Consider the following 25,464-nt stretch of genomic DNA (forward strand, 5'->3'; position numbering starts at 1 on the left):
GTGGGGAAAATTGCCCAAATTAGAAGTTACAAGCCTTTGAAAAATCGCAATCTGGGGAGGGAGATGGGTGTTGTAAGACAGAGTCCGGGAGAAGACTGGGTCTTGGATTGGGAGCCAGATATTAAGTGTGTTGGGGAAGAGAAGGGAAATAATGTTGGGTTGAGGAGCTGGAGGAGGAGAAGAGACAAGACTGGGACTGGATTTGCACAGGTTGGAGAGGACAAGACAGAGGTGGTCAGGCTTGGGGGTTACAGAGTATAAGGGTTTGCAACTACTAGAGATCACTTTCCTCCAGAACCTGGGATGGAACCCAAGATTTCTGATTCTGGTGTCGTCAAATGTCTGTGAAGCCCTCTGGCAAAGCATATATCTCACCTTCATCTAGTTACTGGTCTACACAGAGGATGCCACTCTACTACTGCTGCTAGTTACTCCATTAGCTCAAGTGGCAGAGGTCTGTGCTGTGGATCTAAAAGCTCCAACTCTGGTGATGACCCCATGTGATCATATGATGGAGTGTATTTTCTTTAGTTTGCTATTTTAGAAACCTTGGGAGGTACATACAAAAAACTTTGTTGAAAGAACATTAAGATTGGAAAGTCAAGCTCTCAAAAGTTAGGAAGGGCCAGGATTAACACCTGTGGAACCTTAATCTAACTCTGTTGTACAAATTCATTGATAGTCTTTGATCACATTCTGGTTTAATTTATATGAACTTTAATGATATATGCACACACAAATGAGGATAAAACAAACTACTGAACAGCTGTGCATTCAGTGAGCACAATCCATCCTGTGCACTCAATGCAGTAGGCCCCTGGTGGGGAAAAAACTGTGATAATGCATATGCTCTAGGGGAGTGAATGAAGGTTGTAGACAGTCTTAATTCTGGCACTTCCTAACTTTTGAGTGCTTCACTTTGGAACCTTAAGACTCTTTTAACATTGTTTTTTGTGTGTAATTTATAAATATATCCTTAATCTGAAGTGTGACGGAGGATTCTTTATGGCAGTTTCAGAATCCTGACAAGACAAGGGTGCTCTAGTTCCTAAACATAACTAAATGCAGCCTTTGCAGCTTATTGCACTGCATGCAGTCTCCCTCAGTCCTGGCTTTGACTAGACAGTCATCAAAGGGGCTGCTGACAACAATACAGCAACCCAACTCACTTGTTAGATACAGGTATTCAGTATATTTTCTTTGTTTCATCTTTGTCCCAATGTGATAGGTCACTTTTCAGTAGAGCTTACTGGTTTGCTGATAGTTATCAGTTCTGTTGTTCCTGGCTTTTGTGAGGCTGAATTTGTGGTTTTTGGCAGCTCAGGTTTATTTTTCATTTTTCCCGAATGAACTCTTTAATGTAATAATTTCGTTGTTTGCGGTTATGGTACATAGTACAGGATATGCTGTCTTCTAAGTAAAATGATATCATAGTGGTGCAAAGCCAGGTGTTTCCCGGAAATCAGAAGGTGCCATACACTAATGCCACGTTTATAGGAAAAATTACAGCAGTTAGGACTATAAAACTGCACGTAAATGAATTACATTGCCAGAGACACTTGTAACCAGGGGTGTTTTCCCATTGTTTATACTGTACTTGGTTTCTGTTCTAATATTCATGTCTCTTCAATCTCATTATCTTTCACCAGCTAAAGGGAGTTTTGTTTAAAGATCAACAGCAACATAAAATGTATTGTCCTCTTTCAACATGTCTGGGTACTACAAATGCTAGAATTTAAAAATGAGTTTTAGCAAGAAAATACTGAAGTTTCACAAAAGTAATTTTTTAAGACACTCCTCTGCTCTTTTAAGGTCAGGCTTGACAAAGCCCTGGCTGGGATGATTTAGTTGGGGATTGGTCCTGCTTTGAGCAGGGGATTGGGCTAGATGACCTCCTGAGGTGCCTTCCAACCCTGATATTCTATGATTCTGTTCTTTCTTTCGTTCGTTCTTTTCCTACAACAAAATATATAACCAGTGAAGTACAAATGAGAGAGACAATAGAAATATGCATGTTAATTCTGTTACTAATATGACTGACCTAAAGAAGGTATCAGTTTACAGATGGGTTCTCCGTGGATTGTGCAAGAAAGGAGACGCCTACATCTTCCATGTATTTCCAGGTCACTGTAGTTTCAGTTTTGAAGGCGTACCACAGTATATTGGAGGCGTCTCTTCTGCTTGCATTTCAATACAAACCTGAAACTCCTATTGTAACCTAGGTTTTACAGTAACATAAATAATAAGACATTCAAGAAATGCCCATCAAATGCCAGGTAAACAGATATGTATGAGAGTTAACCAGTAAATCAAAAAGCTTAAAACTTGCTGCTAATTCTATTTCTGTGTGTATAAAAATGTGACTGAGCTGGTGTGGGGGAGAATGCTCTCAATGAGAAGTCTGTCTTGGCCCTGGTTACTTCCAGTCCCTCATATCATGTTTTAGGTTGTTATAATGATATTTTCAGGCTTAAGGTTAGATGTCATTCTCCAACAATTCAGTAAACTTTTTCTGTGGATGTTAGTTCTATCCTGGGACGTAAATACCGTTTAAAAATTTAACCATTTAAACAATTACAAATATATCATTTAAATGGTTAATTGATTAAGTGGTTGGGGTCGATCCCACTGGCCGGTGCGGCTGAGGCTGATGGGACTGGGACTGCTCCAGCTGGGCCCACTCCAGCCCGGAGTTAAGGGTTAAGGTGGGTTAATGGATAAGACTGTTGCTTACCAGTTACCCTTTTACATCCCTAATTATATCCCTTATGCTTGTTTGTTATAGCTAAGACATGTAGACAGAGATAATCTTTTCTGCTTCTGTGAGCAAAAGGGAATAAAAATGTTTGGGTGATAGTTGAGGACAGCACCATCTTGACAGTGTCATTCTGTCCCTCTTTCTCCTAAGTCAGAGTTGAAGCTCTATATGAGGGTAAGGCAGACAGTGAAAGAGGATATGCCCTGGGGCTATTCTTCTGGATGACCTGAATGAAGTTAGAATCCCTTTGTACCAACACTTGCACAGCTATAACAGATTTGCCAATGGTAGCAAAATGTCCTTCCAAGAGGTGGAACGGGCTAAGAGGGCTGTGTACAAGGGCTATACCTCACCATAGATTCTGTGCCTTCAGTCTGATCAGATGCTCAGGATCCTTAGGGTTGAAAGCAAGAAAACCTCCCTGTTACAGTCTACATTTGCAACAGGCAATGATTGTCTAACCCCCACTCTTTTGCCCTCCGCCAACTTGCTGTCCACCTTCATTCTCCTTATACTTAACTTCTCCCTCCCTTTGTCTCTCCCTGCTTTCTCACTGTTGTCTTCCTTTCTAACTCCTCGAACCCCACCTCCACTCCCCCTTCAACAACAGAAAAATCACATTTAAAGTTAATCTAAGTGGGGAAAAAGTGAATGGTAAATTGTACCCATGACACAAAGTATCTGCTTAATCTTATGTTTGTATCCTCTGGGCTCCCTTGCCTCTCTCCCCTCTCTTCATTGTTTGTTGCTGTCACACCAAACTTATTTAAATTGTTAACACTTAGGGGCAAGGAATGTGTCTTTTTTTTTTTTTTTTAAATTTTTTGTGGGGCATCTAGTACACATTGGGGTGTTCAAAAACAATAAATCTGCTTGGTAGTACATGCATTTTTTTTTTAAAAAAGCCGTAATTTTATTTTTCACCCACTGTTTGTGGTATCAGTTAACATATCAGACGTAGGTTGACATTCCATTACTTCCTTCCAATGCATATTTTAAATTGCCTTGAGATAAGTATGAATTTGCCAACATAAGGATGGTGGCAAAAATAGCTTAATAAATCACATGATGTTTGAGCACATGTCTTTCAAATATATTCAGACTGAATTCAAGCAGACTAAAATACCAGAATTTTTATAGGTAACTATAGAAACCTGATTCTAAGGTCAGGGTTGTCAAACTGCTAATCAAGAGGATATCCTGGCTATGCCATTTGTCAGCGGGCTTAAAACAAACAAACAAAAAAACCCACCCTATGTTCCTGTCTTTGTCTTGTCTCACCATTGAGTTTGTCTCTGAACTTGCCGTTAACCTTTTCACCCAACAGAAGTGAATTTAAAGTTGCTCCAGAGATAAGTAGTTAGGGGGCAGGCTGTTGTGTATCACACACACTGAACAGTTCTTAAAATTCATCGTCAAAGTGCTCCACAAGAGACAGTATTAGGAAACTTTTTTCAGAATAGCAGCCGTGTTAGTCTGTATTCGCAAAAAGAAAAGGAGTACTTGTGGCACCTTAGAGACTAACCAATTTATTTGAGCATAAGCTTTCGTGAGCTACATGCATCCGATGAAGTGAGCTGTAGCTCACGAAAGCTTATGCTCAAATAAATTGGTTAGTCTCTAAGGTGCCACAAGTCCTCCTTTTCTTATTAGGAAACTGAATCCTTCTATTCAGAAGGGTTAATCAGAGCACACATTCCTTCTTTGCTCCTCCCTTCGCTGTCACAAATTATTAAAAACCAAAAACATAGAGCCTGTATAAGAAGCCTCTGTTTCTTCCTACCACAGCTTCAAAACAATCATCCATTATATTGACAATCAGTTTGAAAGATACCTTCACGACGAGAGTGGTCTGAACAGGCGCCACATTATAGACAACAGAGTCCACTGCTGTTTTTACTTCATATCACCCTTTGGGCATGGGTAAGAAAATAAATACTTATATTTTAGGGTGTTTTATCCTTAGCATGCATTTGGTAACTTCCCTGTCTTGGAGACTAACCTTCATGTTAATGGAGTTACTTCCCAAGTTGTCAGTTAGCCAACTCAATTAAAACAGGCTTTGGGTTTAATGACCTCCTCCTGCTTTGTCTTATTCCGGTAGGAATTTAATACGGAGGAGTAAATATTCTCAGAAACACAAAAGCTGGTAATATGCATATTATTGAGATGGAAACTTAATTACAATTCAACCCTTACATGAGCAGCTCAATAGATAAGTGCGCCAAGTCATTTAAAGTTACAAGACAGATTGTTTACATAGATACCTTGAATTAAGGGCTACTTATATATTGTTAGTACAAGTGCAATAATCCTGATACTTGCCACTTAATATGTATGTTTAATAGTCCTTAGGTTTAATTTGTTTTTGTTGCATTTTTTTCCTTCTTGTAGGCTGAAGCCTTTAGATGTAGAGTTCATGAAAGCTCTTCATGGAAAAGTCAACATTGTCCCTGTGATTGCCAAGGCTGACACTCTGACACTGAAGGAGAGAGAGAGGCTGAAGAGAAGGGTAAATATGACACCCAAGTGTCAGAAAAATGTGGACCAGCACAGGGCTGGAGCCAGATAAAAATAAACCCAGGTTGAACACCATTAGCTGAATCACAGAACATTTCAGACATAGGACCGAACTGTCACCTAGTGTAAATCAGCTCCACTGAAGTCATTGGCACTACACTAAATTACCCCAGATGAGCATCTGGCCCACAGTGTAGAAATGATCAAGGGGAAGTGTGTGTCCCCCAAAAGATTATTGCAGCACTTCCCTGTGATTTTTAAGTGTGTTATCAAGATGTGTTCTCTAACCTCATTGCTATTAAAAGAAGCATGTCTCCCTGCATCAGTTTTTAATAGGACACTTATTTGTTTGCATGAATGTCAGGATGTACTTAGGGCTGTACTGGAGAAGGAAGTTTTCCAGACAGACCTGATAATGTAAATCTTTCAGTGTTCAAAGATTTACCTACCTTATTTAATACTGTTTGCCAAGACTTTCCAAGAGTTGATTTTCCAGCCAGTAGGCTGCTAGGGTCGGTTTTACAGTGCCATAGTTTGAGTAGAAAGCTCCTAAAAACATACAAAAAAATTCAGGAGAATTTTTGCTCCTTGTGTAGTTGGGAACACTGGCATTTTGAGCATCTATGTGAATGTTTTCCAGGACTCCTTCAGAATGGGTTCTGGATCTTTTTTTTCCAGGTGTTTTGGTTTGTCCAGGTGTTTTCTCTGTAAGATGGACCAAGGGTTTGTCTTGACTAGGAAAAGTGGTTAAGTTTAGGTCAGGCTTAACTAGCACATGTTAGCTAAATCCAACCACTATTCCTTGTCACTACAAACCCCAAACCGTTGATGGGGAGAGAGAGAGAGACTCACAAAATGGCCTGTCATAGCACTGTACTCTCCATAAATCTAGGTAGCCAGATTTGCTTTTAATTAAAGTAAAAAGGAAACTTGTGGGGAGAAGTCGTGTCTAAGCCTTTGGACTTTTAAATACTGTAGTTTTGTAGAAAAAAACAAACGAACCCTCTAAGACATATCTGGTTGTACAGCTTACACCAGCGTTAGCCCTGCTTGTGTGCACTAGGGGTGGCTGGTGAGTGAGAGGAGTTTATTATCTGTTTAGTATGTTCCTTTGGGAGCTACCTTTTTATGTAAATGATATTTGATCTTTAAACTAATTTGACTTTTCAGCATGTTTACCCTGGCCCATTAGATGAGCTCTGTGGAGACAATTTTCGGGCATTGTCACCTGAGTTAAAGTTTCCAGTTCTGCATTTGGCAGCAGGCTGAGTGCTTAAGGAGTTAAAATTTGGATGCCCAAATACAGATTTGGGTGTGTAATGTTAAAGTATTCCTTGAAATTACAAGGTAGATTCAATGCTAAAATGATTATTCTGCTCCCATTTATATTTCAACTGAAATTTAAACTGACATAAAAGCAGAGGTTCTGCATGCATGCCCCTTTCTCCAAAAGCAACAACTCTTTTTTTAAACATAGCTGGATGTATGCCAACCAAGTTTCAGTAGTTGCTAGGACTGTCATTCAGTCATTGCTGTCAGTATCCTGGATTGAACATCCTCTCTTTATAGCACTTCTTTCCTCTACTGTTTGGTGATCTCCCTTTAGTGTCGAGCATCACATAGCATGCATGTGATGTGGCATTCATTATGAGGTACTGGCAGAGAGGGTATTACCAGCAGCAGTTGCAGTGAAATACAGACAGCAAGCAAACTTATTTCCTGATCTTCCTTCAATTGGATTGCATGGCTTTCAGCATAACCCCTAAGTGACATTAGATTGAGGTTTCGCGGTAAATATATATTTTATTGCAATACTGGCAAATAGAGGCAAGTCCTAGCACAACTATCCTATAATGAATGGATGTAAATTGATGAAACCTCACTTCATCATATTCCTTTCACATCAATCTAAATTTTAATTCAACCTTCCCAGTTTGTAGCATAACATAGTTTTAATAAACAAATCTTATAAGATACCCTTGATTTATATTGAAGGGCATTGTTATTACAGCAATGTCTGGTCTTACCATAAAAACATAAGAGGCACCTAAACTGTTGCCAGTTATGGTGTGGTTAAGAAGATAAACAACTTTTAATTATTTTTAGTCTACTGGCAAAGGTCAGTACAAATGGTTTAACTAAGTAAAATGTGTAATGTGGTTCCAAAGCTTTGAAAGTCTAGCTAGTGTATATTGTTCTAACTAAAAGCATCTCAGTTACAAAATCTCTTATCAGGAATAAGAATCAAAATTTGCCTTTGCTGGAGCTTTGATATTGTTTTAGATGTCTCTGCCATTTGGCGATTAATCTAAGGTAGTGTTTTTGTTTTGCTTCTTTGAACCAAGCTAAAAGATCAGTTGTGGTCCTTGTGAAGGAAACCCAGCTTGGAGTAATTCCTGTTTTGTCTTGCTGGAATTCAAAGTTGTGTTTTTTTTTTTTTTTTTTTTTTTTTTTTTAAGAAACTCTTGAGTGGGAAGAACTGCAAGGCGGTTTCACAAGCTGTGCCATGCAAAGCCACTAAGGAAACCTGCTCAGAAGAATGATTTCATGAGAGGGGAACTAGTATTTTGACTTTTTAAATTTCCCATGGGAATGCTAATCTGTAGGAACACAGAACCCCCTGAGGCCAATAAAACTGAGATTTCAAGACGCAAAATGCTGTTTCATTGTTGAAACCATAAAATACAGTTTGTTTTTATTGCAATTCTTTTTCCTCCCAGGAAAGCACTAGGTTTAACAGCTGTAATATATTCTAGCACCCCTTGTTGCTGGCTTTCCCTCTATTGTTTCAGCTGCATTTTTATCTCTCAAATCTCACTCAGGCTAAATGTGCTTTCTTTTTCCATGCATCTACGTAGAAGCAACAAACTGCAGTACTGCTTCACCTATACCAGCTGTTCATGTCTCATCGTTAGGGGATACTGTAAACTCCAATAAATTGTTGGGTTGCATTCTGCAAAACAGTACTAACCTCTAGATTGATATGGCTCCAAGCTAGTATCCCTTGCTGTTATATATATATATATATATATATATATATATATATATATATATATTGTCTTCAGTTGAAATGGGGTTAACGTTTCCCCATCAAAATGTTTTTCCTCTTAACTAGTTGCTCTGTTGTTGTGGACTTGAGTTAGTTTTGATTCTTAAAATGAAATTTACTTAAAATCCCTCTTTCTAATAAAAAATTAATAAAATAATTGAAAGCTGTACTTCAATTTTTCTAAACTAACCTTACTTCCAAATTTGAAACCCAAGACAACCCTTTAGATATTCAGATTCTGTTATTAAAATGTGGCATATAGTTTATTTGGCATATTTTTCTCTTCTAAAAGTGTAGAAAGTTGCAGGTATGGGGACCTTCATGTAAGTACTGCAGAGCTGCTGTGACTTCAGGTTCATTATATTTTATATTGAGAATGATGGTTTACACTCTGCACAGGAAGAAAAGATCCTAGGAATAGGGATGGTACATACACAAGGGTCACGCTTGTACGTGTTCCCTTAGCCCCCACCCTGGATTAACAAAAGGCTTAAAAGTCATTTCAACTTGGATTATAAAAACTGTAGAATGGGAGAGTTTCTCCTATAACAGATTTATTGGGTACCATTATAACAGAAACTCATAGGAACAAATGATATTGATGCAGGCTCCATAGCAAGCTCTCTTGTGGACTCAGTAGCTGCATCTATACTAGCTAATTTTGTACCTATTTCAACACTGGTGCAGTTACATCAGTGCTAATTAAAGTGTAAGCACTTATGTGGACAGGACTTCAGTGGCTTTACTACTGTGTTGTGAAAACTTGCTTTCTTGACGTGGAGGCCTTAGCCTGGTCTACACTAGGGCTTTAACCATTGGAGTTGCACTGCTATTTTAAACAGACACTGACTTGCTAGTGTAGCTGCAGCCACTGGAATACCAGAGGGATGGTTTCTACAGTCACAGTTCCTGGGTTGTCTGGAGCATCCAAGATAACTTTGAAGATGGAATGCCGACTTTCCACCGAAGAGCTAAATGTTCTTTCCAGTGATGTTAAGAACAGCCACACTTCCTTTTATCTGAACAGAATCTCCTCAATGTTATAGAAGGAGGAAATTCTCATTTCAGGCTTTTTTTTTTTTTTTTTAATAGTTTATGGGATCACAGTGGAAGTGTTCTCCTCTGTTTTGAAGGGAAAATTAAATAATATCACCTTTTGACACTGCCAGAGGTCTAGAGTTAAACTAGCTGTTTACCCCTGCAGTGATTTCATTAGGAAAAGTATGTATACAGACGTACAGATTAGTGTTTGTTAATCCCAGACATTAGTTACAATAAGGAGAATTGTGTGAGGATATCTTTCACTGTTAAAATGGAGAAAGAAAGTAATTCAAAATCCTCTAAGTGGGACATGGACTTAATTACAGTTACAGATTAGGTGATATAAAACTTAATTTAGCATTTGTTCCATTTTTGAATATATAGCATATAAAATATATAATGGATGCGCACACATGATCTGTGCTTGCTATTTTTTGAAGCTGTAAGTAATGAATATCTCCTCAAAATCCACTTCTGGTCCTTGCTTTTTACCATTGACTGTTGTGTGTTGTCTGCTCCTGCTTCCCAGACAGAGTCAGGGCAGTATGTATACATTCCAACTGTGTTAATGATTTGCTTGTTCTATAGGTAATATTATTTTTAACTTCTTGCTGTCTCTTCAATACCCCTGTTCTTTGTTGGTGTTTAAGACCTATGTTTATCTTTGATTGTAAACTCTCTGGGGCAGGTGCCATGCCTCTCTTAATCTCGGTAAAGATGTGTGCAAGAATATAGTGCTATTTTTTGTTAATAAGGTTAATATCCATAGCAAGTGATGAGTTCCAACTTTAGTATGTTAATAAACTGAATTCTTTGAAGTTAAGTTCAAATCCATTGATTAATCGCCTGGTAACAGCAGGATTTTTTTTTTTTTAATTAAAACTTTGAATTCAGTGAACTGTCACCATATAAACTACTGAATTTAGAAGCTATTTGAATCAGCTTGTTTACATTTAAGCTTAATTATTTTATTTGGGTGCCAGCATGATATAAACATACAGTAAAATGAGTTTGAGAATATCTCACCATGCACTTTGATGTCCCAAATCTAGATCCCCTTGAGTAATAGGGACATAAGTGGCAGAGCTGTCATTCATATTTAACCATTTGTAATTTTGTAGCCCTTGGCTTTTTAAAATTGTAAATAAATCAGTGAAAGTTAATTTCAGAAACTCTTTCTTTCAGTTTATTTCTGACACTCTGCATCAGTGTGTGTTTCCTACCCTGCTCAAAAAGAGAACCTACATTAATTAACAAAGCCCTTCAGTGCTTTCAAGTATGGAGACATAATTTTGTCAGACTAAAATGAAATTTGTGTGAGAAAGTCCTACAAAGCCTAATTTGGATTTCCTCCATCCTTCTCAAGTTTGTGTAATTATTTCCCAATTGTTAGTTTCCTATACCTCAAGCTACTGCTCTCTAAATGGACACTTACCTATTTTTGTGCCGTCCTTCTTAAGCTATTTGTGGACTGAAAGTCCAGGTAGCCTCCATTTAGTGACGGGAGATAAAATGTGAATATATAGTTCTAAGGTAGAGACTAGGTGGGTGAGGATATTACCTCACCCCCCTTGTCTCTCTTAATATCCTGGGACCACGGCTGCAACAACACTGTATCACAATGGAAGTTTTAAGGTAGAAGCAGATTCCCAATGAAGCTAAAACAGTTTCAGGTAATAACCAGGTGGGTAAGTATACAAAACCAAAGACCAAATGTAAATTGTTTTAATGACTTACTTTGTTGCTTGGTCAAGCTATTTAAGAGTAGGAAACATACTCTGGATTTCCTATTCTGGGGATAAGAGAATTTGGATGGCAGACCTGTACATCAAAGATATCTACTTAAAACCTATAGTGGATCTCTATCTGGCTATATTTACCTTTCTCTTTCCAATTTGGGCACCTCCCGTGGGGGCTCCCCCCCTCCCCAATTCTTCAGGTTCTGGATGAGATTGCTGAGCATGGCATTAGGATTTACCAGTTGCCTGATGCAGATTCTGATGAAGATGAGGAGTTCAAAGAACAGACCAGGGTTCTGAAGGTGAGTTCTTCACTTGATATTTGAAAAGACTGATCATTTTATTTTAACTAGTTTTTATAAAGCTACAGGATTCTTACAGATATTCTATTCAGTTATAATGTATTTGTTGAAAATTTGTGACTTTATTCTCTCAGAACTGAATGATAGTCCTCCTTAGAACCAAATATTACATGAACTGCTTCCATGCAGCTGTAGTAAAGCACTTCAGTCTTGACCTTGCAAGTACTCCCTTTGATTCTAGTCTTGGATTCTCTGAAGTCCAATGGTGCTCGATTTTGACTTTTTAAAATGTAGACAGATGTCCACTAGATGCTAGAATGAGATGCCAATCCTCTGACTTAATCCAGAATTTGAAATAAGATCAGAGGAGAGCGAGGCAAAGATATCTGACTGACTGTCATACTTCACTTCTTGCCTCTCACAAAACTAAATCAGTAATGAAGATCTTAATTTATTTCAGTCACTCATGTTTGTGCTACAGGTATCATTGCATAAACACTTTACAGTGTGCCTTAAACTGTGAATGTCTCTAGCTATCTGTTATCCATCATCCTAACTCTCTATTCTGTTTTTCTACTGTAACTGGCAAGTTTCCATGGGCTATTTATGTCAGATGACAGGCCACACGTGACCTGTGCTTCAACAAAAGCAAAAAGCTCCTAAAACAATAAGAGTTCTAACTGAAAACAAAAAAAACAACCTGTAAATAATTTTCCTTTACACAGGTGTGAAGACAAAACTGATCACAACAAGGTTACAGTTATTAATACTGAGGAGTTATGTACAGCATAGGGTATAGGATTAGGCAATGTTCTGTTCTCTGATGCTAACGGGTTTAGTCACATTGGTTTGGTAACTTTTTTTTGCCTTTTCCCTTCAATACTGAAATGTATTTCTATGCTTCTCGAGAACTTACGTTGCTTTTGCTCGGTTGTCTCGTCTAGGCTAGCATTCCCTTTGCTGTTATTGGGTCCAACCAACTTATTGAGGTGAAAGGAAAAAAAATCCGAGGTCGCCTTTACCCTTGGGGAGTGGTTGAGGTTGAGAATCCAGAGCACAATGACTTCCTTAAATTGCGCACAATGCTGGTGTAAGTAAAGGCATGTGTTTAATCTTTGGCATTACGTATCTGTTGAATCAGGAGGTGCCTTTGATGGATTTTTTTTTCATTTATGTACACAGACTTCATTTCATTCTAGCCATATTGCTTTTGCTTTCTCTATTTTTGGATTCATTTGCCCATAGCAAGGAACAATGATGTACAAAATGCAGCCTGTACATTTAACTGTGTGATGATTACAAGTAAGTATATGTGATGACTTCTTTGCCGCTTACTTCCCTGTGATGGGTTTTTAACAAAATGCTGTTTGTATTAACTTTAAGAGTTGATTGGTTATCTGTAGCATCCTTGCTTGGCCTAATTAAGCTATTAGTAAAATTTGGAGCATAAAGAAAATTTTCCACAGGTCAAGACGGCTTATAGTATACCATGGAGTTTAAGTCTACTTAGACTGACGTTTCACTTTTTTTTGCTTCTTTCCATGCAGTGTAGTTTAAGGATGTTTTAAGATGTTCATTGGCATCTTTATAATACCTAAAGATTCCTGTAGCAGACGTAGACCATTGTCCTGCACATGGCTCCTTGGGTGTGCAAGTGTCCACCTGTGCAGAAGAGCTAGTGGGACTGAGGCCTAAGGGCCTCCAGGCTTTATCTCAGTACAAATTACAAATACTAATCATAGCCCATGACAGTGCGTTTGGATTTATCATTGTTAATATTGTCATTTTATAAAGGAATTGTTGCATCTGTTTAATTCAGATAGCATAATAATAGTATAACCACCCCCTCACCTCACTCCATGAATTATATGTCACCAAATGCTTTTTCACAAAGACTCTTGGTGTAAGAGATTCTCTTATTTGATCATATTGTCATCATCTTAGATGGGCACTTGTGGGGCTAAGGTCAATCCAAATTCATATTGGACATAACTAGCACTCTCTGCTCAGTGGAGGTCCAGTAATGGAATAGCGCAGGGCTATTGAAGGTATGGATTAAGTTGCTTTGGCATAGTTGCACATAAGGGGGAGCTTGCACATCACCTGCACTAGACAGGTCTGAAGCCAGTGTTGTTCTTCCCTTGCTTTCAGTGCTAAATTTGGTCAGAAAGCTTTTAAGTGTTTATTATCTTCAGTGAGAGAGTGGTCTACAGTTTGACTCACATTAGGCTGACAGCTATGCTGTTACATCTTTGTGATGAATGATGGCAGTGTGCTTTAAAATTAACCTGTTACAACTTCTTTCTTGTTTGGTAGCACTTACTTAGGAGTGTACTCATGGAGAATCATTCTCTCCTTTCTTCCCGTTCACTGATCTGTACTGCTGTGCTTAGTTTACTTCCACACTCTCAAAAACTCCACCCTTGTTTGCTGTGATTCACATTGTATAGTGTTCACTTGTACCACTCTGTCTTTTTATATCCCTCATGCGCTGATGGGTCAGAGTGTAACTTGTAAGTTTGAGGGTTTCTTTTAAGTAGAGTGTTGCAGCAGGAAGACGAAACTTTTCTCATTGATTTGTATTTTTAAAATATGCTAAAGATAGAGGTCAGCATAGACTAAGTCTTAAGCCCTTACAATCTAGAAAGTGCCACTTAAATACAGTAAACCCGATTTAGGACTATACCTTGTATGTATAATTTAGCTATGTAACTTTTTTAAATGAAAGTTTATTATGGTAACTTTTCTGTTACTGGAAATTCAGTGCAGAGTCTTAGTACAATAAGTAGAGCCTCTGCTGGTCAGAGATCGCCCTCTGGTGGTCAGCTTTGATGTATGTTCTTCTGAGAGCTGAAAGTTCTCGGAGGTTGCTAAGGAGCTCTACCTAGTCTGAAGTTATAAACTGTATTTTAGGACATAGTTTCTAAAATATCTTTTGAATACTAAACATAAGGCAAAAGCAAGGGTTACTACAATTTGGAGATTACTGCAAACAACTCCTCTGAAGTAGTGGACAATGATGGACAGCAGAATTTTTCTTGTTTTTGAAGGTAATTATCAGGAAGAGAGAAATTTAAGCCCCATTTAAAAAAAAAAAAAAACCAAACAAACCATGGTGTGGGTATTAATGTTCCAGTTACTCTGTGGGTGGAGGACTTTGGCCTTTGTTTCTATCTAGGATTTAGTCCCAAATAAATATAGTGATTTATGTAATAGAAACCGTGAATTGAAGAGGGTGATTAACGGTTTGGCAAAAAATGTAAAATATTATTCTTTTACCTGTTCCAGAACACACATGCAGGACCTGCAGGAAGTGACTCAAGATTTGCACTATGAGAACTTCCGATCGGAGAGATTAAAACGCACGGGCAAGTGAGTATGAGCTCCTTTGGGCTTTGCTTCCGTTGATTCTGTCATTTTTCACTTGTGCTATTGGACGGATTCTCTTTCCCTGCCATTCTCTCCCTTTAGATCACCATTCTTTTCTGAGATGCAGCACTGAAATGCACCATTAGAGAATTTCTGGAAATAACTTTAACAGGGATCATTTAATAAAGAATGACAGCTAGGTAAATACCACAGCTACAAATTACTGGCTTGGTTGGTTCCATTTGCATACCCTTTCTCCTTCCTCCTCCCCTCATTTTTAATCTAAAAATGCATAGAGAAATAGTGGATAGTAAATATGGTGGGGGTTTCCCCCCTTTAATAGTCCCTATAAAAATAATAAGCGTAAGGAACGGGGCTATTAAACAGAGACCCAGCCTGTGAAGCTCAGGATGGATGGTGTTTCACTTTTTAAGTGTAAGACTGATACATTGGCCAAGGGTTTGTGGAATATATTTTCTTTAAGCTTTCTATTTTACTTTGCCTTGTTCAGTAATAATTGGATATACAGCTAGATAGACATCCTTTCCACATTTCCTTATTTCAGTTTAGCATGTTTCATTACTGTTCTTTAATTAAATCCATTTGATGTCACTTTCCTTATTTGTCATAAATTTTTGTGCCCTTCACAAGCTTAGTTTCTTTCTAGTATGAGGAACATATCTGTTGGCGTCGCATCTTCCTGATGACAGACAACCTATTCCTCTCCCAGCTTTACTTTGAAATGCTTATTAATTACCAACCATTATTTTCAAAAAGAAAGAAAATTGACATCATTTTGTATCTATGCCATAGCTTTGTTTTATTACTGCAGTGGTACCATGGAGGGATGATAAAGAAAATGTCTCAATTGCAGTAAATGAAAGAACAAGGCATGAGAGTGCAGGAAATATCTTGTATGAAACAGTAGGAGAAAGAGAAGATGGGAGTGAGAAATCTAGTTGGGAAGAAATTTGAAGGAGCTAGACAATATAATGTGCTGCTTAGTATAGCTTCTTAAAGCAACAAGACTTTCTCATCCATTCCCTTGTAAGAAAGCATGCAGTCAATCTTGTTCTCTCTGTATAGCCCAAACTGTGAGCCTTGAATCTGTTCTCAGAGACTGTGTGTACTTTTTCTCTTCCATGTCTGTCTTATGCTTTCCTTTTCCATGCCTACACTGTATGATGTGTAAAAAGGAGAGGACGACTTGTGGCACCTTAGAGACTAACAAATTTATTTGAGCATAAGCCTTTGTGAGCTACAGCTCACTTCAGAATGCATCCGATGAAGTGAGCTGTAGCTCACGAAAGCTTATGCTCAAATAAATTTGTTAGTCTCTAAGGTGCCACAAGTTGTCCTCTCCTTTTTGCGGATACAGACTAACACGGCTGCTACTCTGAAACCTGTATGATGTATGTTTGTGTTTGGTAGGCCTGTTGAAGAAGAAGTTGTAGACAAGGATAGAATCCTCCAGCAGAAAGAGGCTGAGGTAAGGATGCGTTGTAACAAATTTCTCTTTTGATTCATTACAAAACCTGTAATTAAATGATACATATATCCATATCTGTATGATATATCAGTAGAGATCTCCTACTGTAGGAAAAAATAGTATTTGTGCAGTAAAACAGTGAAATTGAATATTTAGACTGGCTGCAGAATAGTTTTCTCTCCTGATTTCTGCACTTCAGGTCATCTAATGGTCATGGGCAAAAGACTTTAAGGGTTTAGTTTTGAAGAATGTGGGGGACCTAAATGCAAATTAATTGCATTTTGCGCATTTACTTGTATATTGTGTGTGCTGTGTACACAATTCCTTGCTTGCAGGTGCATATCTTGCATTTGCAACTGAAGTGTTTGTTTTCTTAAAATATGATCCCTGCTTTTTGGTTAAACAGTCACTCATTTACTTGTGATAGCTCTGTTTGTTTCTTTCAAATAAGACTTCAGGATAGATAGTTCACAGTTAAGATTGCTATTCTAAATGAGATGCATGTTATCGCAGAGTGTGTGGTCTGTACAAAATATTTAAAATAAATGCATCCCTTGTACCTTCTGTAATGCTGACTGCAATGACTTGAGAGCATGAGTACCAACCTCCGGGCAGAATGTTAGGTACCATGGCACAAATCCCAACTTGGCTATGAAATCTATGCGTAGATTTCACTAACCAATTATTAAGGGTAAGCTCCTCAGGCACTATAATAACCTAAACACGGAGTATGCAATGTTGTTGTAGCCATGTTAGTTCCAGGATATGAGAGACAAGGTGGGTGAAGTAATATCTTTTATTGGACCAATTTCTGTTAGTGAGAGAGACAAGCTTTAACAGAGCTCTTCTTCAAACTCGAAAGTTGGTCTCTCTCACCAAGAGAAGCTGGTCCAATAAAAGATATTACCTCATGCACTTCATCTCTCTAAACATGGAGTCTCACAGTCTCCTTGGGTCTGTCTTGCCACCCAGGTGAACATACCTTTGTGATAGTTGGTCCCTTACACCAAGGAACACAGCAATATTCTTGTTACTTTCAGGTTACTCCCAGTCCCAAAGGACTAGTCTCTTGTTCCAGGTCAGTTGCACCTTAGATCTCAGACCAAAGACCACTTCTGTGGCCAATCCTATAATAAACTATATAAAGATTTAATAAATAGGGAAAGGAAATTTGTTATTTGCAAGGGTAAAGCAGGTAAACATTAGTACACAAATGACTTACAATCTTAAATTTCATAAGGTGATATAGAGTTTATGGATAATAAAAGCTTCTATGACCTTTAGGGCTTACCCAAGTAAAGGAGCTGGGGATCTCTTGCTTATGCCTAGAAAAACCTTGCTCCCTGGAGCTCAGACAGCATAGAGATAGCAAATTCCTTTTGTTTGGGGTTTTTATCCCCCTCTTGCCATGTACTCTGACCTGCAAATTCAGCTGTTGGAAAGAATCCACTTTCATGACTTAGCTTCATGGGGGGCAGAGCAACAAATGTCTTTTGTCCCCTTTAACATCCTACAATAGCCTGTCTGGTGCCGATGAACCTTTCCTGCTGGGAAGGACGTAACATCTTCTGTTGAAGATCAGCCCTTCGTACTCATTAATGTCTTTCTCCTGTCTGGTGATTTACACAGTCACAGAGGCTTACAAGACAACCACTCAAATATTACCTTACAATATGGGCTACAGATGTTATAAATGAGATTAATGCATGCAGCAACTCACAAGCATTCAATAAAATCTAAATAGTAAACACAATAATTCTAATTCTAATGCCTATTTTAACAATATTAATGTGTAGGTGAGCCAGACTGATGCCAGCTATGTATTTGTCAGAGTTCAGTTGAGACACAGGGACCTTGGCATAAGCAGACACCTGGTCTGCCAATGTCAGACCTTGTTGCTTCACACAGAATAATTATTATTGATCTTAGATCTTACATTATAATATAAAAATCATTTCTAAAAGAGTGCGGGAGAAAAGACCATCGGTCAAGGCTTAGCAACTCTGAGGAAAGATGGAGATGCCTACTTTACCTGGACACATCTGGATGAGTCAGGGAAAGTGTCATATAGGCTGTACCCATCAGTTTCCATACTCCTACAGTTTGGTCTCTGATCCCTTACTTTTATGTCTTCCATTTTTACTCTTGTTAAGCTTGACCTTAAAAAAATCACATATGCAACTATATTGCTGGTTATTTTCTTTTGTTCCAGTCACTTCAGAGGATGAGAGTGTTGAATCAGTAATTGTTGTTTTGGTGTGAAATTGATGTTTATTTAGGTCTTAAAATTTTCAGCATATAGATGTAGCATTGAATCAGAACTCTTGACACCAGAGACTGTTGGCACAGTATTTCAGTTCAAGTACTACAGCCATATAATTGGTCATTTTATTGGGACATGGAGGTGTTTCACTGTCAATCTTTCATTGAGCAGCATTCATTTACTCAATGCAGTTTGGCCCCAGGTCACAGTGTGTGAATGGAAGAAAGTCGTGATTAAAAGGGAGCAGAGCTAATAGAGACTAGTTTCAGGCCAGATTAAAGATAGCAACTCTATAAATGGTTGGATGCATATTTCTTCGACCAGAGGCAGTCTCAGGACTTCTACATGCAGCCGGAAGTCCATGAAATGCTAATATTTCAGTCTCCATGTTTCCATCTTTATTTATAGCATGCCTGTTAAGACTGAATCCTGTTACCTGCCTTACTGTCTTCTCTGGCTGTTTAAAGACTTCCTTTCGGGGGAAATCTCCCATGGTTCCACTACCAATAGTGGTGGTGGTAGTGGGAACACTGCTGAAGATGGGACTCCAATGTTTTTTCCACAATGTTATTTCAGTATGGTGTTAAAAACATCATTATGAACCTGTGTTCTGTCAGTGCTAGCCCTTTCACTGGTGGAGCTGCACTGGTGATGGTAACATTTCTCCAAGAACAATGTACATAAATTAAATGCATCCTGTTTACTGATTACCAGACTAAGGAACAATAGGCTAACATGGTGACTGCTTTGAAAGTATCAAGAACATCATTTGACAGTGTTTTTCATATTACGTTTAGAGGTTTAGATTTAGAGAGAGGTTAAGTGACTAGTATTTCTACTTGTTTGCCTGTATGTATGTGGCCAAAGAGATGATGAAGACTTTGAAGTTCTTGGAGGACAATCTCTAAAAGTTCTCAGTGGGACTAATAACCTCTACATAACTACTGTTAAGGTTGTGAAGGATTAGGTTGAAACTTGAAAAAACAAATAGATTTAAACGTCTACTGTCTGCTGTCCCTTAAAACAGTGGTTTTCAAACTGTGGGTCGTGACCCAGTAGTGGGTCGCGGAATGTAAGGTGCTGGGTTGCGGCAACTTTGGTCAGTACTGCCGACCGGACTGTTAAAAGTCCTGTTGGTGGTGCTGCCCGGCTAAGGCAGACTAGTCCCTACCTGTTCTGACACTGTGCTGCGCCCTGGAAGCGTCCAGCAGCAAGTCCGGCTCTTAGGCGAGGGGGCCACGGGGCTCTGCGTGCTTCACCCGCCCCGAGCACTGGTTCCACACTCCCATTGTCTGGGGCGGTGCTTGTGGGTGAGAGCCTCGGGGAGCCTCTTGTTGTGCCTCCGCCTAGGAGCCGGACTTATTGCTGGCTGCTTCCGGGGCGCAGCGTGGTCCGCGGTGCAAGGGCAGGCAGGAAGCGTGCCTTAACACCCCTGCTGTGCCGCTGACTGGGAGCCCCTGGGGTAACCCTGCGCCCCAAATCCCCAGCTCTGAACCCCCCCAAACCCAGAGCCCCTTCCTGCATCCCAAATGCCTCATCCCTAGCCCCACCCCAGAGCTCTGACCCCTCCTGCACCCCTGCCCCAGCCCTGAGCCCCCACAAACCCGGAGCCCGCTCCTGTACCCCAAACCCCTCATACCTGGCCCCATCCCGCAGCCCTCACCCCCGGACCCCAACCCTCTGCCCCAGCTCTGAGCCCCTCCCACACCCCAAATCCCTCATCCCCAGCTCCACTGGGTGTGGGCATCAACAATTTTCTTCAACTGGGTCGCCAGAAAAAAAGTTTGAAAACCCCTGCCGTAAAAGATCAAGAGGCTTTGGTGAGTCTTCTGTAGATAAGCTGGTATGAAATCTCTTCATCGCCAAGGCAGTCTGAGATTCAGGTTGGGGAGGACTGTGCGGGGAAAGAGGTGCAGAGGAAATGGGCTTACATTCCTTGGCCTTTTCTGAGAAAACAAACAGTCATTTCCCCTTCTGTTTTGCATTCCGATCAGTAACTGTGCTTGAAGTTCTGTTTACAGTTCTGCAGGGTTTACATAACCCCAGAGGGAATGAAGGTTTGGGGATGTGCCAGGATCATCATTATCAAGGCATGATTTTTGCTAAATAATGATCCTTAATTATATCAGAAGACATGTTCCTCGGCCAATTTGAGTCATTAATCTCTAAAATAGATTCTTCAGCCAAATTACAAGACCATTTTTGACATGTATAGATTTAATTTTGCTTTTCTGCAGACAGTTGAGTTGTTTTTTCTGTCAGTCTCCAAGTGTTAATGAACTGGTTTTATGAGGGAAGGGAGTGGAGAGAAGAAAGTAACGGTGTTTGCTTTCCTTTCTGTAAATTTATTACAGTACAAATTATTTGTTGTGACTTTTTGCTATTAACAGCCCCAATAGCTTTTCCAATAAAAGTGTGGTGGAGACTACTTGGAGCAACTTATCCTGTTATGTCACATTCTGAAATGATTCCCTTGTTAATGAGAATGACAAGCATAAAGGGTAAAACTTTCAAAAATATCTGAGGCACTTTTGAAAATGACACTTAGGCCCTGTTCATTGAGGCATCAGGGGGCATGGATTCTATCTCTAATTCTGCAACTAACTCATCATAAGACTTTAGGCAGTTCACTTTGCTTCTCTCTGCCTTAGTTTTCCCACCTGTCAAATAACACACACTATTATTTCAAAGGCTTTTGAAATCCTTAGGTGAAAGATGGTATGCGAATGTAAATTACTTATTCAAAGTCATGCTGGCCTGCAGTAAATTGAACACCCTGTAATACTTAACACTCACAATTGTTCTTCTTTGTTTTCCCCTATTGGCCTCGCCTAGCTTTCTGATTTGTCTCTGTTCCTTGATCTCCCAGTGTGTCATCAGATAATAGGGGTACAGTGTGAGAAATATACCACAAAGGGGCAGTCTTCTCCATTGTCTTGGCCCCATTCTGACAGACATCCCAGTGCCTGATAACTCTATGTAAACTCATTTTACCATATTTATATATTCAGTAAGATGCAAGTATTTTGGGAAGTATTTAATGTTTGCATGAAAAGGCTAACATGACAGTTGATGAAGGTCTAAAGACCATAGATAAAAGTATCCTTAAAGTGTGATACCTTTTTCTTTGGTAAGCTATAGTCCTTCTGCAGTGGTAAGAGGAAGTAGTACTAAATTCAGTCTTACACTTTCCTCTGTGGAGTGAAATAGCTTTTATCCTTGGAGAACAGGATGAAAATAAAACCATCAGGGGAAAAAAAAAACCTTATTAGCAGTGCCAGTCCTGTGGAGAATAGAATGATGATGTTGACATAATCTTTGAACAATATATTTTGCCTTTTAAAAAGTTACTTGTTGAAACCAATTTAACAGTCATAGTTCCAAATAAGAAATGATACTCGCTGCCCGTAAAGTGCAGTGGCTGTGAACACAGTGACTTGTCTTATTTTATAAATGTAGTATTTATAATTCCAGAGAGTCCCATAAGCAAAACATTTCTCTTGATGGAAATCCTTTTTTGCAATATAAATTATTTGAGTGGAGCATATTTTTCTTGGCCTTACTTAACAGGATTAGTTGCACTCTTTGGTATTGAAGGTATTTTTAACAAACGCAGCGAATATCGTGGGAACATCTTGAAGCTACTGAAGGTCCACAGTCTTAAGTTCTATTTCTTCACATTATTTTCTTCCTACAGCCCCCTTCTCATCTGAATTTTATTGTTAAGAGGGACCTGGCTATTTGTTTGAAAAATGAACTGTCGTACTGGAAAGTGAATGTTGCTGAGTTCTTTCCATTTCTTTTTCTCTTCCATCTGTGGGGCTGTTGCCTAAGCATTACTCAAGCAAGAGTCTGCACTGTGCAAGGCTCTGGCTGGTTTTGTGTTCTAGCCAAAACATGCAGTAATGGGAATAATCAACCATGTAATACAAAGTTGTATCAATGTCTATACTCTCTTAACTCTCATGTGAAATGTCTGATTCCTCTCCATGTTGTTGTTGCACTGCCATCAAGAATAATGTGACACTTTGAGCTAATTTCAGCCATAGTGTGAGGAGCTCTTTCTCAAGTAAAGTAGATGGAGTTTACACAAAGGCTAAGTTTGGTCCTTTGACTTCTGCTTTTTGGGCATTGTCAGGAACTGTGTTTCTAGAGGATTTCCAAACATGTTCCTCCTTTTTGCCTTTTTTTGCCCTTGATTTGCCTCTCCTCTTTGGGGTTTGGTGTTACAGCATCCGTTCTTCTCTTGGGGGTGAATGTGTGCGCCCTGCATAGCATGTCAATGCTGCTTCTGCATCAGCAAGAGATTTGCTGCAACGTCAAATGAGATCAGAGTATGCTGCCTCTCACTCCATGCCAAGATAGGGAGCAACAGACTAGATATGAAGCTTGAACTGTGGTGTCTTGAGTGCTCTCACCTTGGAGCAACAGGAGGAAAAGTGTGTGTGTTATATACACAATACACTGGTTGCTCATTTACTTTCCCTCTCCTCATAAGAATGAAAAGAAGTCCACTTAAAACTGTACCATTCAGGAGTGGTTCTTTCATTCTCGCCTCACTCATAAAGATAAATGGCGTAAGAGACTGAGCATCACTTATTTGTGTATAATATAGGTCAGCTCATTTTCCCTGAATCTTATGTGCTGTGTTACTGCTAAATTAATGGATTGAAATGATCTTGTCAGCTTCCAGACAATGGTGCAAATGGACACCACTCTCTCCAGTGATTGCAACCTACTTGAAAGGGTGTATTAAATGTACCGTAATCCCCTGTCCATAACATAAAAACTGCCTTTATATAATCAATCATTTAAAAAAAATACATTATGCCTGGAAGAAATTATTTGCTACATCTCTGCAATCTTTTTTTCCCTAATGCAGCTATCCTAGAGATGACGAATAGTATGAATTGTTGGTAACCTGGAGTCATTATTGGATTTTGGAAAGTGATCAGTATATGTAAATATGATTCTGTTTTAGTTAATAGAAAAGTCTACTTGAGCTATATTTCCATACTGAAAAATATCCTTATATATGGAACTCCTCATCAGGAGTGTAATATTTAGCAGCATTTTAAGCAACAATTAACTGTTCCCCACACACTAATACCCTTGCTCCTGTCCTTCCACACACTCTCCTCCTTATCCACCCCCCAGTGTAGTTCAGCTATTAGATCTCTTTTCAGTGAGTATTTATACAGCCAGATTTCAGGTCTTGATAGCCATCAGTGCTCCATTAAAATATTGTATGTTCTTCATGTAGAAAGTGCTGTAGTACATCAGATACTTGTCATTTTGGTCAGAGTCTGTAACTTTTGCAGGGAGGAGGAATCTCTTATACCACAGTCTCAGAAAAGGAAGCTAGTCTACAGACCAAGAAGCAGCTCTCCAAGAAGAGCAGAGCTGTGCTTTCTAAATACAGTTGCACTGGCTGCATTTGGTGGTGTCTTACCCTTATTTTTGTGTTTGGCCAGTTTGTTTGAGCAAAAGGAAATTGCCCACTTATCTTCACACTATACTAACTGGTGTAGGACGCACAATTATATAGAATCATAGAATATCAGGGTTGGAAGGGACCTCAGGAGGTCATCTAGTCCAACCCCCTGCTCAAAGCAGGACCAATCCCCAGTTTTTGTCCCAGATCCCTAAATGGCCCCCTCAAGGATTGAACTCACAACCTTGGGTTTAGCAGGCCAATGCTCAAACCACTGAGCTATCCCTCCCCCCATATGGTTAACTTAATGGGCATTGAATGCCAAGGAAGCTCCTAATGTTAAATAACACTAATGTGGCTTTGCAACCTTGCCATTAGTTAATCTGTGCATCTATATAGTATGTGGGGTAGTACCTCATCTCTAGAAAATGCATTACTGTACTTAATCTCTAGATCTCAAAATACTTTATGAAAGTGCGTGAGGAAAATCCTTCTCTTAGGGAAACTGCGGCAAAAGAGGTTAAGCAAAGAGGTTAAGGTTTAAATCTTTGGAAGAACTTTAAAAAACAAAAATCCTTTTCTGTGCTGAGCCTTGGCATGCCAAATCTGTCACCATTGTTATACTGCCTTACTCATGCTGGCAAGGTTCTGGGGTGAATGAGAAGGAATTATCTGCTTTGTGAGGTTTATGAAGTAATATAGAAAGTGTGTCTTCAAAAGCTTTATTTTGAGGCCTTGGGCGGGATAGTTTGGTTCAATCAATCTTTAAGCATTTTGTCTTCCCTTTTCTACCAACTCTTTTGGGTTTTTATTTTGTTATAGTGGCTACTTCTCTCTCATCCATCAGGCTTATCCCAATTTTAATTATTGTCCTTCAGGTTCTATAGCACCCAGGTACCTAATGATAGATGTTATGTATAAAAAAAAACAAACAAACCCAAGCCTGCTGATGCTACTGTAAAGACAGCAGTAAAGATTTAGGACTATTTGTGCTAACTTGCACGTGCCTGTCTCTATTGGTGTTGATGGCTTCAAGCAAACAGCTGGCAAAAACAAAATAAAATTAACTTACTCAATTACATATTTGTTTATTCAAGAAAAAGGTAACTTTTTAAAAAAATCATGTTTTTCACGACAAGTTGGTGGTAACACTGTATTTTTAGCATTTTCTTGACTCATCTGTGTTGAGAATCTCTGATCAAAGGTGTATATACGTGTGAAGTATTATTACAGTTCTAAATGTTTGAGTAGGTAATGTAGGTAGATATGAGATATATTCATCTATTACAGAATTTCATCACTGACTTCACATTTCTTCTCATTTCACACCTGAATGTGCTTTAATGCTGTACAGTTCAGATGGGAAACGCCTTTTCTTAGGTTACCTCAGCTATATTCCTTCATTTTCTTTCCATAGTCCTCTGTCCCCTATCTAAGGTCAGACAAAATAAAGTAATATGTGTCTCTGGAACTGTAACTCTTTTCTGATCTGGTTACCTG

The 25,464-nt window shown here is 39.1% G+C and overlaps 1 protein-coding gene across 1 annotated transcript in view; it reads left to right on the forward strand.

Annotated features, from left to right (window-relative positions):
* LOC144275430 (septin-2) overlaps positions 1 to 25,464 on the forward strand; it is a 61,133-nt gene that overhangs the window by 18,504 nt on the left and 17,165 nt on the right. Inside the window, exons 6-11 of the mRNA XM_077834619.1 lie at positions 4,547 to 4,681; positions 5,153 to 5,270; positions 11,308 to 11,409; positions 12,354 to 12,499; positions 14,698 to 14,781; positions 16,210 to 16,267. Of these exons, the coding sequence (XP_077690745.1) occupies positions 4,547 to 4,681; positions 5,153 to 5,270; positions 11,308 to 11,409; positions 12,354 to 12,499; positions 14,698 to 14,781; positions 16,210 to 16,267 (643 nt within the window). The remainder of the gene's footprint in view (positions 1 to 4,546; positions 4,682 to 5,152; positions 5,271 to 11,307; positions 11,410 to 12,353; positions 12,500 to 14,697; positions 14,782 to 16,209; positions 16,268 to 25,464) is intronic.

Source organism: Eretmochelys imbricata, chromosome 15 (genome assembly GCF_965152235.1).
Source record: "Eretmochelys imbricata isolate rEreImb1 chromosome 15, rEreImb1.hap1, whole genome shotgun sequence".
NCBI classification, from domain to species: Eukaryota; Metazoa; Chordata; order Testudines; family Cheloniidae; genus Eretmochelys; species Eretmochelys imbricata.